Source organism: Eumetopias jubatus, unplaced genomic scaffold, assembly GCF_037043125.1.
Source record: "Eumetopias jubatus isolate StellerSeaLion01/CBP00866 unplaced genomic scaffold, mEumJub1_p1.0 scaffold_7, whole genome shotgun sequence".
NCBI lineage: Eukaryota > Metazoa > Chordata > Mammalia > Carnivora > Otariidae > Eumetopias > Eumetopias jubatus.
Window position 1 is genome coordinate 27,996,793 of NW_028274813.1, and position 13,021 is coordinate 28,009,813.

The 13,021-nt window shown below is 55.5% G+C and overlaps 1 protein-coding gene across 5 annotated transcripts in view; it reads left to right on the forward strand.

Moving 5' to 3' along the window:
- The window catches only part of MIDEAS (mitotic deacetylase associated SANT domain protein), a 64,940-nt gene that overhangs the window by 33,153 nt on the left and 18,766 nt on the right, over positions 1–13,021 (forward strand). For 3 of the 5 annotated variants that reach the window (XM_028091586.2, XM_028091500.2, XM_028091779.2), the window contains exons 2-3: positions 9,831–11,510; positions 12,685–12,984. In XM_028091586.2, coding sequence (XP_027947387.1) covers positions 10,062–11,510; positions 12,685–12,984 — 1,749 coding nt within the window. In that variant the 5' untranslated portion in view covers positions 9,831–10,061. Of the gene's footprint in view, positions 1–5,279; positions 6,464–7,965; positions 8,096–9,830; positions 11,511–12,684; positions 12,985–13,021 lie in introns of those variants that run through there. The other 2 variants (XM_028091718.2, XM_028091660.2) reach the window with 2 other exon arrangements.

The following is a 13,021-nucleotide window of genomic DNA, read 5'->3' on the forward strand; positions in this document are numbered from 1 at the left end:
TTCCTCCTCTGGCTGCTTTGTGGAACGAGGAATGGACTAAGTGAACATTGGCATCCCTTAATACTTGGAATCTGTTCAGCTTCCCCATCTGGACCCGGCTTTGCCGGTTGGCTCTGAAGAGAGGCACTAACCACCTTTCTCCATGTGGTATGGAGGCAGGCTCTTATTCCAGCGAGTGAGAATCTACTGACCCTGCTGCTCCCAACTCACCTCTGCTGTCCCCTTCCCTCAAAACCCTATGGGCTTCCAGGGACTTTTACAGACACCCCGTTTTTGACAGACTGGGGCTGGGATTATTTCTCAGTGGGAGTGTTACAGACTACGCTCTACTTGGAAGTGCTCCCAGGAAAAGCAACAGGTGGGAGGGAGCGTGAGGAAGGGGAGGGTCCGCAGCTGGCTTTGTGGGGTTCTCATGTGTAGCATTCCTTCTGAAGCCCACAACAAGTGTGGAATTGGGATTTTTCTGGAAGAATGATGGAAAGACCAGAAACTTTGAAGGCAGACAACAGGGACCTGAGTCTTGCTTCTGCCACTTTAGCAGCAGAGCCTCGGTTTTTTTTTTGTCTAGAATGGAGACAGTAAGATGCCTAGATGGGAAGCTTGTAAGCATGGATTAGGGCATGTCAGGTGCCTGGTATGGGGCAATTGCTCTATAAATGTTTACTTCCTTCCTTTTGGATATTCTGTAGACTGGCAGGGGGAGTGAAAATATTTGCCTGTGCCCCCCCCCCCCCCCGGGGGGAAAAGCAGGCTGCATAACAAGCTGTTACAGCCCCACAGCCCTCTCCCTCCCACGTCTGTTTCGATTCTGGGGTCAAGCTTGGGGTCAGGTTCAGGTTCAGTTTGTGTCCCGTATGGGGGATGGGAGAGGGGCTATCAGGCATTTGCAAAACTCTTGAGATCTGCAGCTTCCTAGGGCTGTGCCCAAGGCGTAGAGACCATGATCTGAGGGAGTGGCCTTGCTGGTCTGGGGAACTTGACAAGTTACTTATAACCTTCATTTCCTGTAAATTCCCCAAATTTCCTTCTGTTGTTGATTTTTAATTCCGTTTCATTTTGATTGGAGAACATGCTTTGTATGGTTTCACTTCTTTTGAATTTATTGAGACTTGTTTTATAGGCTAATTTATGATCTATCCTAGAGAATATTCCATGTGTTCTTGAGAAGAATGTATATTCTGCTGTTGTTGGGTGGAATGTTCTGTAGATATCTGTTAGGTCTAGTTGCTTCTTGGTGTTGAAGTCTTCTGTTCCTTGTTGATTTTCTCGTTAGTTGTTTGTTCCATTATTCAAGGTGGACCGTTATTGAAGTCTCCAGCTATTATTGCTGGATCGTCTTGTCTCTCCCTTCCATGCTGATAGTTTTTGCCTAGTATACTGGGGACTCTGTTGTCAGGTGCATATGTTTCTAATTGTAATATTCTCTTGAGGGATGGATGCTTTTATCATTATAAAAGGCCCTTTTTTGTCTCTGGAAGAATTTTTGTCTTAAAGTCTGTTAGCATAATGTTAGCATGGCCAGTCCTGCTCTCTTTGGTTACCCTTTACATGGTCTTTCTTTTTCCATCCATATACTTTCAACCTATTTGCGTCCTTGAATCTAAAGTGTATGTCCCGGGCGCCTGGGTGGCTCAGTTGGTTAAGCGACTGCCTTCGGCTCAGGTCATGATCCTGGAGTCCCGGGATCGAGTCCCGGGATCGAGTCCCACATCGGGCTCCCTGCTCAGCAGGGAGTCTGCTTCTCCCTCTGACCCTCTTCCCTCTTGTGCTATCTCTCATTCTCTCTCTCTCAAATAAATAAAATCTTTAAAAAAAATAAAGTGTATGTCCCTTGTAAACAACATATAATTGGATCATGGCTTTTTTTTTAAAGCCATTTTCCCCACCTCTCCCTTCTAAATGGCGTGTTTCATCTATTTACATTTAAAATAATTATTGATAGGGTAAGGTTTATGTCTGCCATTTTGCTATTGATTTCTGTCTTACGTCTTTTTTGTTTGTTTCTCTGTTACTCTATTACGGTCTTCTTTTGTGTTAAATAGGTATTTTCGAGTGTATCATTCCTGACGTATATAATGGGACCGAGAAGAGTGAGGGTTCAGTGAGGTGTTGCTGGCACTGCACTTAGCACCATGCCTGACAGATAGTAAGTGCTCAGTAGACATGGCACTCCTGCGGGCTTCTGGCACTGTCAGAGTCATGGCCGGCCCCAGGGCTAACTGAGAGCAAAGTCCACCCAGGCTCCATGGGACTCCTCTCATCTCCTAGGCAGGGTATGGCCCTCTGGCAGTAGGCTCCTTGGGGGAGGAAGGAACAGTGGGTCCTTGGAAGCCACCTTACATCCTTCCCTGGCCCTCTCGTCTTTCCCCTGCTCCAGCACATGGCACCCCCTGGGCTGCCTAGGAAGCATCGCAGCTTCCCACCCCCCCCCCACTCCTCCCCAGACCCATAAACCCATCTCTTAGGGTGGGTTTGAGAGATCTGGTTTGGAGTTGGCAAACTTAGATTTGAACCCTGGCTCCTCACTGTGTCCTCAGGTTGTGACCTGGAACAAGTTACTTTTCAGAGCCAACCTTTTCTCATCTCTCAGATGGGAACAGTGGTTACACAAGTGAGCAATACTCACACTCATGGGGCATGTGGTCAGTGCTGGTGGCTAATATTTCATGTCGCAGTTGCGGGTTCGGAAGGTGTTTGTCCTGCTTTGTCCCCTCCCCCCCACACCCTGCCCAAAGCTCCTAAGCTCCTCAAAGGCAGGAACCAGGGAGCTGCAGCTCCTGGACCAGACACCTGTGACCTGACAACCAGTCCATGGCACTCGCCATTGGGCCACACTGCCTCCAGGCCCTGAGTGCCCCAGTCTTGGTGCAAAAACAGAGGGCATTGAAGAAGTAGTTTGGGAAAATGGTTAATACGGAGCAAGAGCATGAAGATTCAGAAAGGGTGAGAACTGTGCCCCAGAGGCTGCCCTTAGGGGCTAGGCCTTGAAGGAAGGCAGACTGTCAGCATGGAAGCAGGGGAGGGGCGTCCAGGTGGAGGGAACACCTCCGTCAAAGGCTCAGAGTCAGGGAACTCTCCCCAGGCCACCTGTTCCTTGTATTTCTCGCCCCTGCATGGGCTACTGTGCGTGGTAGTCAGTGTGTGTTTCTGTGTCTCTCCTCCATTAGACTGGGAGCTCTGTGCAGGTAGGGACTGTGCCCGGTCTCCCTTGTCTCCCCAGACCTGGAGGGTTGCAGAGAGGGGTGTGTGTGTGTGTGTGTGTGTGTGTGTGTGTGTGTGTGAGAGATGGGGGAGTGGGGAGGGGGAGTTGTTAGGTAGGCAGGTGTGAGATAGCTTGTCTGTGTCTTGGCCTGGGGCAAACTCTAGCACTGGGGCTCAGTTAGGCACAGACTCCAGAGAGCCCTGCCCTAGCCCTGCTGGGGAGCCCAGCCTTTCCAAAAGGGAGGGAGGGGTTGGAGCAGCCTGGGAGGGGGGTGTAAGTCCTTTAGGGCACAGAGAAGGTTATCAGGAGACCAAGAGCTCCCCACGAGGGCCTTTCCAGAGGTTCAACCACTCACAGACCTTAGTGATACTTAATGTATCTCTTCTGGAGAAAGCCAAAACCTGCCAGCTTTGACCTTGGTCCCTGGGCCTCCCAAATCCTGCTGGAAGGGATTTTCGTAGGCTGCCTGTGATGGTTGGTGGCCCTTGCCTAGGAGGAAGGCAGCCAGTCCCCGCCATGTAGGCAAAAGCTGAGCCTGGAGGTTTGTTCCTTTCCAGGCTCTTCCTGGGACTCTGTTTTCTTTTTCCTTCCTGCCCTCCCCCCCCCCCCCGGCCCATAAAACAGACCTGGCTCTCGTGGCTTCTCATGGACATCCTGGCTTCCTGTGGACTTTCGGGAGGGTGCTTGCTGGCAGTGGAGGAGAGGGACAATGAAGGCAGATGCCTGAATGAAGCCCTGAGAGTGCCTCATAAGGCAAAGGATTCCCCTCTCCTGCACATCCCTTTAAAAGCATCTCAGTGTTGACATTATTACCGTCACAACTCAGGCTGCAGCCACCTGGAACCCTGGTCAAACCTTCTGAGCCTGACTGGCCTGATGGCTGAGACCCCTGGGACCTGATCAGCCTGGGCTCTGCATTTCAGAGCTGAAGCTGAGTCCAGAGAAGTGCTAATCTGGGGACTTTCTGGACTGGGAATGGGTAGATCATAGGGCCTGCTTTCTCACGCCCCCGCCCCCGGGGGGGGGGAGGGAGTGACACTTGTCAGAGTCAGGTCTTTGTCCCTGTTGCTGGTGTCTCCTTCCTTACCAGTTTGCAAACTCTTTATGAATAGGACTTATGTGTCCAGTGGTTTGGAGACATGGGGCCCTCTAGCCTGGTATGAACTCCCAGTTAAAGGGGGAGTGGGGTGCAGCATTGCAGATGACTGTGTCCAGAGGGAAGGTTTATCTAGGGCCTGGACAACTCTAGCCAGCCCAAGATGACAGTTCCAGGCCCACTTGCCTAGTCTGGTTGTAGTCACAGACCCAACAGTATCTGGGAGAGAACTTTCCAGGATATGACTGTAGGCTAGAGGGCTAGCTGGACCATGGTGGGCTCCTCTAAGGAGGGCCCCTCATCACTGCCCCTGGCATCCTAGCCAGACACCTTGGTGTCTTGAGGCCCAGCCCAGCCATGTCAGGGCATGAGGTAAACAGATCCACAGGCTCATGTCCCTGGCTATGGTCTAAGCAAGGGTGGGAAGCCGTGGGGGAAGAAAAATTGGACAGGGCAACAGAGGGGTTGGCACTTTTCCAGTTGGCCCGCATATGGTGTGGGGCAGCAGGTGAAAGCCAAGGGGCAAGGAGCTTGTGGGCCAGCAATTCAAAAAGGATTCATGTTCAGCTTCGTTGGAGCTGGCCTGGGGCTACTACTGATAGGATGAGGTGGGATGGGGTTGGGACGTGGCACCTTTTCACTTCATCTCAGGATCATGAGGACGTCTGATGTGCATCAGGGAGAGAGCCTGGGAGCCAGGGCGGGGCAGGAGCCCATGGTGAATACACCGGCCATGAGTGGTGCCTCTGCCTGGGCACGGCTCTGACTCACCTTGGGTGCAGTCCTGAATGAGCATCCCATGAGGCAAGTACAAGCCAAGTGCCGAGATACAGCGGTCCACAAACTCTGCTCCATGAAGCTTTCTGTCTGCTGAGGACAAAGAAATAGGCATCTGGAATTTCATGTGCTGAGCGTGGTGGGGGGGAGCGGGGATGGTGGTTGGGAGGTGTTATGGGTGCATAGGGAAGCTCCTGCCTCAGCCCTGGGGTGAGGGAGGACTTCGCAGAGGAAACAGTGTCTGAGACCCAAAGGGCAAGTAGGACTTGGCCAGATGAAAGGGTTGGGAAGGTGTCACAGGCAGAGGTGCTGCCTCGCCAAGGACCTGGACGCAAAGCAGGAACGCCACTGAATGAGGGCTCAGGCATGGCCGGTTGAGAGAGGTGGCAGGAGTCTGCAGGACTTGTGGGCAGGATAGGGAGTTTAGACTTTGTCCTAACATAGCCTCTCTGGTGCTCAGGGAATTGGCTGGTCTAGAGATTTGTTAGGTGCCATAAATAGGTGTGTTCTGTCTTGGTTGGGGATGCATGAGCTCTGACTCTCCGTCTTCCTAGTGCTGAGTTTGTGAGGCTGGGAGTGGCCCAGGTTGTAAGAGCAGGAGCTCTTTAGCAAGAAGGGTCAGGAGGGTCCACCAGTCAGCTCTGATTCTTGGGTCAGAGCTGAGCCCCTGAAGCTGCTAGGACCAAGTGAAGCACCTCCTTCCTGGCCTTGTAACCTTGACTCACAACAGTCTTGTCTCTCAGATGGCCGCATTCAATGTCTTGAGCTTGTGGGTGGCCCTGGTTTCCTGGTGGTCATGGCCTGGCCCCGCTGCGCTGTGGTGAGGGCTCACTGGACTCTCCAGCCGGTGTTGGGCATGTGGGCAGGCTGTTGAGGGCACTTGGGGAGCTGTATGTGTTCTAGTTGCCCTCCCTGGAAGGCATGGTGTCACCATCAGCATAGAGCGCCCAAAGACCTTTCCAGCACCTTCCCTCATGTGTCTGCAAAACACATATGCGGGTTCAGCACTGTTTTCTTGCACGTTGCTTTCTTCTGTAGAGAGAAAGTATTTTCCACCACAGATCCTCCTGAAAGCCTCATAGGCCCCTGTCATTGATAACAGACTTTTGCCTTGTCTTCAGCCCAGGGGTACCTCTGGGTCTGGTCAGGGACTGGTTACAGCAGTGAGGTGCCCGGAGGAAGAGAGAGTGAATAGAGCTAGGACAGACAATCAAACAGACTGATAAGTGGGTTGCACTGTCTGGGGCCCCTTGGTGACTGTGGGTTTCCTTTTTGCAGTGTTCCTGCATCCGCTGTTAGAGACCCTGCAGCTGGTCCCGTGGGTGAGCTGCCTGCAGAAGTTCCTCATTACACCCTGTTCCCTGTACCCACAGGGAGCTGGCCCACAGGTCAAGAGCCTTTGGAAAAGATGGCTTCCTTCCTCTTCCTCACTGGGAGGAAGGCCAGGCTGACTTCCACCTGAGGAACAGAAAAGTGGGGCTGGGGCACAAGAAATGAGAGGAAGTGGCTTAGTCCTGCCCAGAGTTGCAGGCTGTGAGGTACAAGTAGGGTATGAGAGCTGGAAGCCCCACCAGCAGCAGCTAGACCTGAGGCAGGGGTGAGCTTGCAGGGGCTGGAGGGTCCAGGCCCAGAGGGCTGGGCTGAAGTGGCCCGTGCAGTCTCAGACCTCCTTGTGGGTGGCCCTTCTGTGGTGAAGCCCCATTTCTTGCCTCCCTTCCTGTGGGACTGAGGACCTCAGCCGTATGGGAGGAGAAATAGGAGAGGTTTACCTGCCGACGGTTTGGGCAGGGGTGAGGGGCCTGTCAGGGAGGAGGAGATTTGTGTCCAGAAATCCTTGCTCTGAGATGGTGGGGGGTATGTTGTAGAAGGGGGGGGATGCAGAGAGGGACCTGGTGTCCTTGTGGCATGTCGTAGGGACAAGGAAGAAGAGCTTGGCCTTGGAGGCAGACAGACCTAGGTTCAGGTCCTGGCCCTGCAACACAATTACTGCGTGACCGTTGTCAAGTCACTTAGCCCCTCTGAGCCTCATCTAGCTCGTCTGTAAAATGGAGGTTAAAATAGCAGTGCTTCATGCTTGGGCTTCATGCTGCCTTATAATGCTGTTGTGGAAACTAAACCTATGCAAAGCACTTAGGACAGGCCTGGCACAGGTGCCTCGTTTTGCTGCTGCTGCTGCGCCACCACCGCTGCTCCTTGGAGCCCTGCTGCCTTGGTGTGGCCCCTCCCCTCCTACCTTTAGGGTTCCCAGGCATCTTTCACTCTTCTCACACCCCCAGATCGTGACTTCTCTACTCAGAGGGTCCCAGGTCTGGGTGTCTGTGCTCTTGACACTCATAGCCTTCCAGTGGGGGTGACAAGGAAGGCCTCTGCAGAAGCTTCTGGGGTGATTCAGCCTCCCCGGAATCTGCCCCTTTGGTTTCTTCTAAGCAAGTTCCCAGCCCAGCTTTGGAAACCTACTGTGGGATCCTGAGTGCTGGTCCTTCCTGACATGCAGGGCGGAGGATGGGAGGCCAACCAGCCAGACCAAACAGCTGCTGGTGAGCCAGCTGTGGGGCCCAGGCTCTGTTCAGAGACTCCGCCTCCATCTCTCTCAACCCAACCTGCAGGACCCCCCCCACCCCCCCACCCCCGCTCCAAGCGGCCATCCCCCTGTGCCTGTGTGCCCTCCACTGGGTGCACGCTCTCACACGTGCACACAGCCTCATCTGTCACGTGGCCCTCCCCTTCATCCAGTCCCGGGCGAGCCGGAGACAGGGCTGTAACTGCGGAAGGGGGGCAGCCTGTGCCTGTCAGCAGGGGAGGCACAGGTGCACGTGAGCACCTGAGGGGGGCCCGGGCCCCCTTGAGGCACGTGCACGGGCCAGCTCCCCTCCTGGGCACCCTCCCCCTCCCCTCAGACACATTCTTCCTTCCTCTGTCTTGCTTCTACAGAATGCACACGTCTAGTTTGCTCACGCTGATTGGAGAGGCAGAGCCTGATGCCTGCAGCCAGGACAGTCACAGCCTGCAGCTTCACCATGGTGCCCAGGGTTATTTTCATGGGGGGAAGGTGGCTTTGGGGTCTCTGCTCTGAAATGGGTTGCCTGTCAGGGAATGAGAGTTTAAAGGCAAGAGAAAGGGGTTTGTTCTAAAGGTGGTTTCTCTGGCCCTCTGCACTCCCTGCTTGTCCAAATTGTCCCCCTGCTGCCAGGGCCAGGGTGACTTGGATGTCCACCTAGTCTCTCCCTCCCTCCCCTGACTTCCGTAAGTGAAGACGAAGGGGGTGCTGCTAGCGGGAAGCACGGTCCGCTTACTGCAGGGCCCGGAGCTGAGGAAGGAAATGAAGGAGGAAGTCCCTCCCCTTCTGGGTGCTGGTGAAAGTGAAAGGCAGGTGGGGGGGGGGGGCTGGAGTGAGTCACTGCAGCCCTGGGAGGGGAAGGGAGGCTGGGAAGCTGCGGAAGCCTGTGAAGGGGTGATAGGGGGCCTCGCAGCACTGAGAGCTGGCCCTTACCGCCCGGCCCCAGCCCCAGCCCACCTTGGCTGGGCTGGTTTCCCAGGAACTCCTGGGACTACTAACTAGGACCTGGAGCTTCTAGGGTCTGAGGCCTGAGGTTGGTCTGGACCTGCAGATTTATTCCCCAGGGCTTCCTGAGCTCCTCTCCCCTCCTTCCCCCTCCCTCCTGACCTGACTGGCCCAGGACCAGAATCTTAGCAGCGTTGGGAAGAGGTGGGCTGCGTAGCTTCCACCCTCACAACTTCCCAGAGAGGGAGGAAAAAAACCCTCTGAAGAAAGACAAAGTCTTTAAAAATACATGTAGGTAATAAAAATACATGTAAGTTATAAAATCCTGGTCTTGATATTCACTGTCCTGTAGCAGGATAAATAGAGCAAACTGTTTTTGGTGTTTTTTTTTTTTTTAAGTCAAGTTAGAAAATAAACACAGACGCTGTGAACACTTTAAGTCATACCATGTCACAGAAAAACATTTCAGACCGAAGTTCTAGCAATCTGCATCTCCTCAGTATCGTAGTTGTGCTAGTCCTTTGCTCAGGACACCAGGAGCTCTTTGGCAGGGGAGGAGGGTAGATGAGGATTGCTGACCAGGTACCTGGCTGGATCCTGTCTTCAGCCAGCCAGGGCTGCAAAACAGGTTCTGTGCTGCTTTGGGGAAGACTCTGGCAGCCACAGTCCCACCCAGCAGCTCCTCCCAGGGGTGGGGCTAGAACTGCACAGACCCTTCTAGGGCCTCACCTACATGCCTCCTTGCAGAGGACGCGAGCCTAGCCCTGGGCCCTGGACTCTGCAAGGACCTGGTGGGCTTCCCACCCTGGAGCCCCATAGTTAGGAGTGACCCCTGTTGTCTCCACTTCCTGCATCTGAGATATGCTTGGAGCATCAGAGGAGGCACGGTCTGGATAAAACGCCTTCTGGGTCTGGTGGGGAAGCTACTTCATGGACAGACGTGCTCAGCCCATGGGCAGCCAGACCTGGCCTAAGTGAAGGCCTTTGTTGCCCCTTTAACCATCGTGGCTGCATCTCAGACCCACTTGTTCCCTGGCAGGTGCCTTCGTGCAGTGTACAAATTACAAACCCAAATGCTGCAGGGCAAGGTGGTGGGACAGGAGAGTCACAAAGCGCTGTCTTCTTTTTGTTCCCCCGAGGCCCTGGCTCCTGCCTCACCAGGGCTGCTCTGTGAACGTGGGCCCCTCCCGCACACTTGCGCTGACGTCTGGGACTGGGACGCTGTGGCTGACGCTGTCGTTCTCTCTCTGCAGGCTCCAGGGCCCTGTGGAACATCATGAACTGGGAAGAGTAGCCGAGCCCAAGAACCTCTCCACGGAAGAGCAAGGAAGAGCTGACCGTTTCTCCCTGTGCCTGACCTCATCCCCCTCCTGCTCTGCCCCCACTGGCTCCTGGACAAGAGCTGGGCTTCCAGCAGGACCTTCCCACAGGGGATGGGCAACTGGTGAAGTCGGGCTCACTGCCGGGGCCCAGTTGGCCACACCATGAACCTCCAGGCCCAGCCCAAGGCTCAGAACAGGCGGAAGCGTTGCCTCTTTGGGGACCAGGAACCAGCTCCCAAGGAGCAGCCCCCACCCCTGCAGGCCCCACCGCAGCCCCCAGCCCCTCCACAGTCCACCAGAGTGAAGGAGGAGCCTTACTTTGGGCACGAGGGTCCGGCAGGGGCCGCCCCGGTCTCCCAGCCTGTGGAGCTGCCACCTCCCAACAGCCTGGCCCTGCTGAACTCGGTGGTGTACGGTTCCGAGCGGACCACGGCAGCCATGTTGTCCCAGCAGGTGGGCTCCATCAAGTGGCCCAACTCGGCGGCGGCTCCCGGGCGGGGCCCAGAGCGCGGAGGCGGTGGGGGTGTGAGCGACAGCGGCTGGCAGCAGCAGCCCGGCCAGCCTCCACCGCACACGACGTGGAGCCGCCACAGCCTGCCCCTCTACAGTGGACCCAAGGGGAGCCAGCACCCCGGCGTGGGGGTCTCGACCTACTACAACCACCCTGAGGCGCTGAAGCGGGAGAAAGGAGGGGGGCCGCAGCTGGACCGCTACGGAACTGCGGTGCGGCCGGTGATGCCGCAGAAGGTGCCGCTGGAGGTCGGGCGGCCCCAGACGCCCCTGAACTCTTTCCATGTGGCCAAGAAGCCCCCAAACCAGACACTGCCCCTGCAACCCTTCCAGCTGGCGTTTGGCCACCAGGTGAACCGGCAGGTCTTCCGGCAGGGCCCACCGCCCCCCAACCCGGTTGCGGCTTTCCCACCGCAGAAGCCGCCGCCGCCGCCGCAGCCCGCCCTCCCCCAGATGCCACTCTTTGAGAACTTCTATCCCATGCAGCAGCCCCCTTCTCAGCAGCCCCAGGACTTCGGCCTGCAGCCGGCCGGGCCCCTGGGGCAGTCCCACCTGGCTCACCACAGCATGGCGCCCTACGCCTTTCCCCCCAACCCCGACATGAACCCAGAACTGCGCAAGGCCCTCCTGCAGGAGTCAGCCCCACAGCCTGTGCTACCTCAGTCCCAGATCGCCTTCCCCCGCCGCTCCCGCCGGCTCTCCAAGGAGGGTGTCCTGCCTTCTGCCCCCCTGGATATGGCTGGCACCCAACCCGGACAGGAGCCCACCAGCAACCTGTTCCTGCATCACTGGCCCGCACAGCAGCCGCCCCCCGGCCCCCTGGGGCAGCCCCATCCTGAAGCTCTGGGATTCCCGCTGGAGCTGAGGGAGCCTCAGTTACTGTCTGACGGGGAGAGACTGGCACCCAATGGTCGGGAGCGGGAGGCTCCCACGATGGGCAGCGAGGAGAGCATGCGGGCCGTGGGCACAGGGGACTGTGGGCAGGTGCTACGGGGTGGGGTGATCCAGAGCACTCGTCGGAGGCGCCGGGCATCCCAGGAGGCCAATTTGCTGACCCTGGCCCAGAAGGCAGTGGAGCTGGCCTCGCTGCAGAATGCAAAGGTGAGAGTGGCAGGGGATGGAGGTCTGGCCTGGCAGAGGGCGGCATGAGCCGTGTCTGGGGCCACGGGGGAGCAAGGGATTGCAAGTCCACAGGGCAGTTTTCTCACTTCGATGAAGGAAACAGAAAGAACTCTTAGGCTTCAGGGAGTTCTGAACTCCCTGCGTGCAAAGAACCTCCGCATAGGTACATTCATACCTGAAAGAGAGGGGAAGTTCCTACACATAGGCTTGCAGGCGGGAAGGTAACAGCGCACCATCGTGGGTTGCCTTCTTCCATTTGGCACATGAAGGATTGGGAGTAGGGGCAGGTGAAACCATTGCCAGATCCGGGATACTGAAACAAGAAGGTGGCAGTGGTTACACAGGTGATTATACTTGTCAAAATGCTTCAAACTAATTAAAAAGAGGTGCGTTTTGTTGTATGTAAATATTCCTGCAATCAGGTTGATTTAAAAGAAATGACAATAACAGTGGGGAAGAAGAATGAACAGAATCTGAGCACCTCTCTTGTACTTGCAGTTTTCTTATACCTGATCACAAATAATTTATCATCAAACCCTGTGACAGGGATGCTGCCATTATCCCGTTTTATTGCTAAAGAAGCTGAGGCCCCAGGAGTATTTCCCAAGGTCACAAGGCTAAGATAAAAGTCTAGTATCTGGCTCCAAAGCCAGTGTTTGCACCTTCCTTCCCTAGGGAAGGGGTTTCAGCCCTCCCACACTCCCTCCCCCCATGCCTATGGGCCAGGCTGATATGTCAGAGGCTGTAGAATTAGACTTCCCTCCAGCCAGTTGCCAGGGGGGAAAAGGTACAAAGACCACCATTACCTGGTAACTGGTTCCTTGCTTACTTTCTTTTGTAGAGGTATGTTTTGAATTTAGATACTATTTCATGTGCCATGCCCCGTGCAGGCCAAACAAAACATATCTGTAAGCCATTTGTGGCCTGAGGTGGCCATCTGGGCACCCCTGTGCCAGGCCAGGATCAGAGGCTCTGGCAGAATGGAGGTTATGGAGAGTATTTGGGAGTGTAGTGAGAGAAAAGGTATTCAGGGAAAGACCATTGGGAACCATCATGGGTGTCTTGAGTTCCTGAATCAAATGTGACTAGGAGTCTAGGACTTAACAGGACTACCTTCTAAACCTTACCTCTGTTCCCCCTCCTTCTCCTCCAGGATGCCAATGGCTCCGAGGAGAAGCGGAAAAGTGTGTTGGCTTCAACTACCAAGTGTGGGGTGGAGTTTTCTGAGCCTTCCTTAGCTGCCAAGCGAGCACGAGAGGACAGCGGGATGGTACCCCTCATCATCCCAGTGTCTGTGCCTGTGCGGACTGTGGACCCAACTGAGGCGGCCCAAGTTGGAGGTGTTGACGAGGACGGGAAGGGTCCTGAACAGAACCCCACTGAACACAAGCCATCTGTCATCGTCACCCGCAGGCGGTCCACACGTATCCCTGGGACTGATGCCCCAGCCCAGGTATGAGAGGCTCCCCATGCAAACACCTGTAGTACCT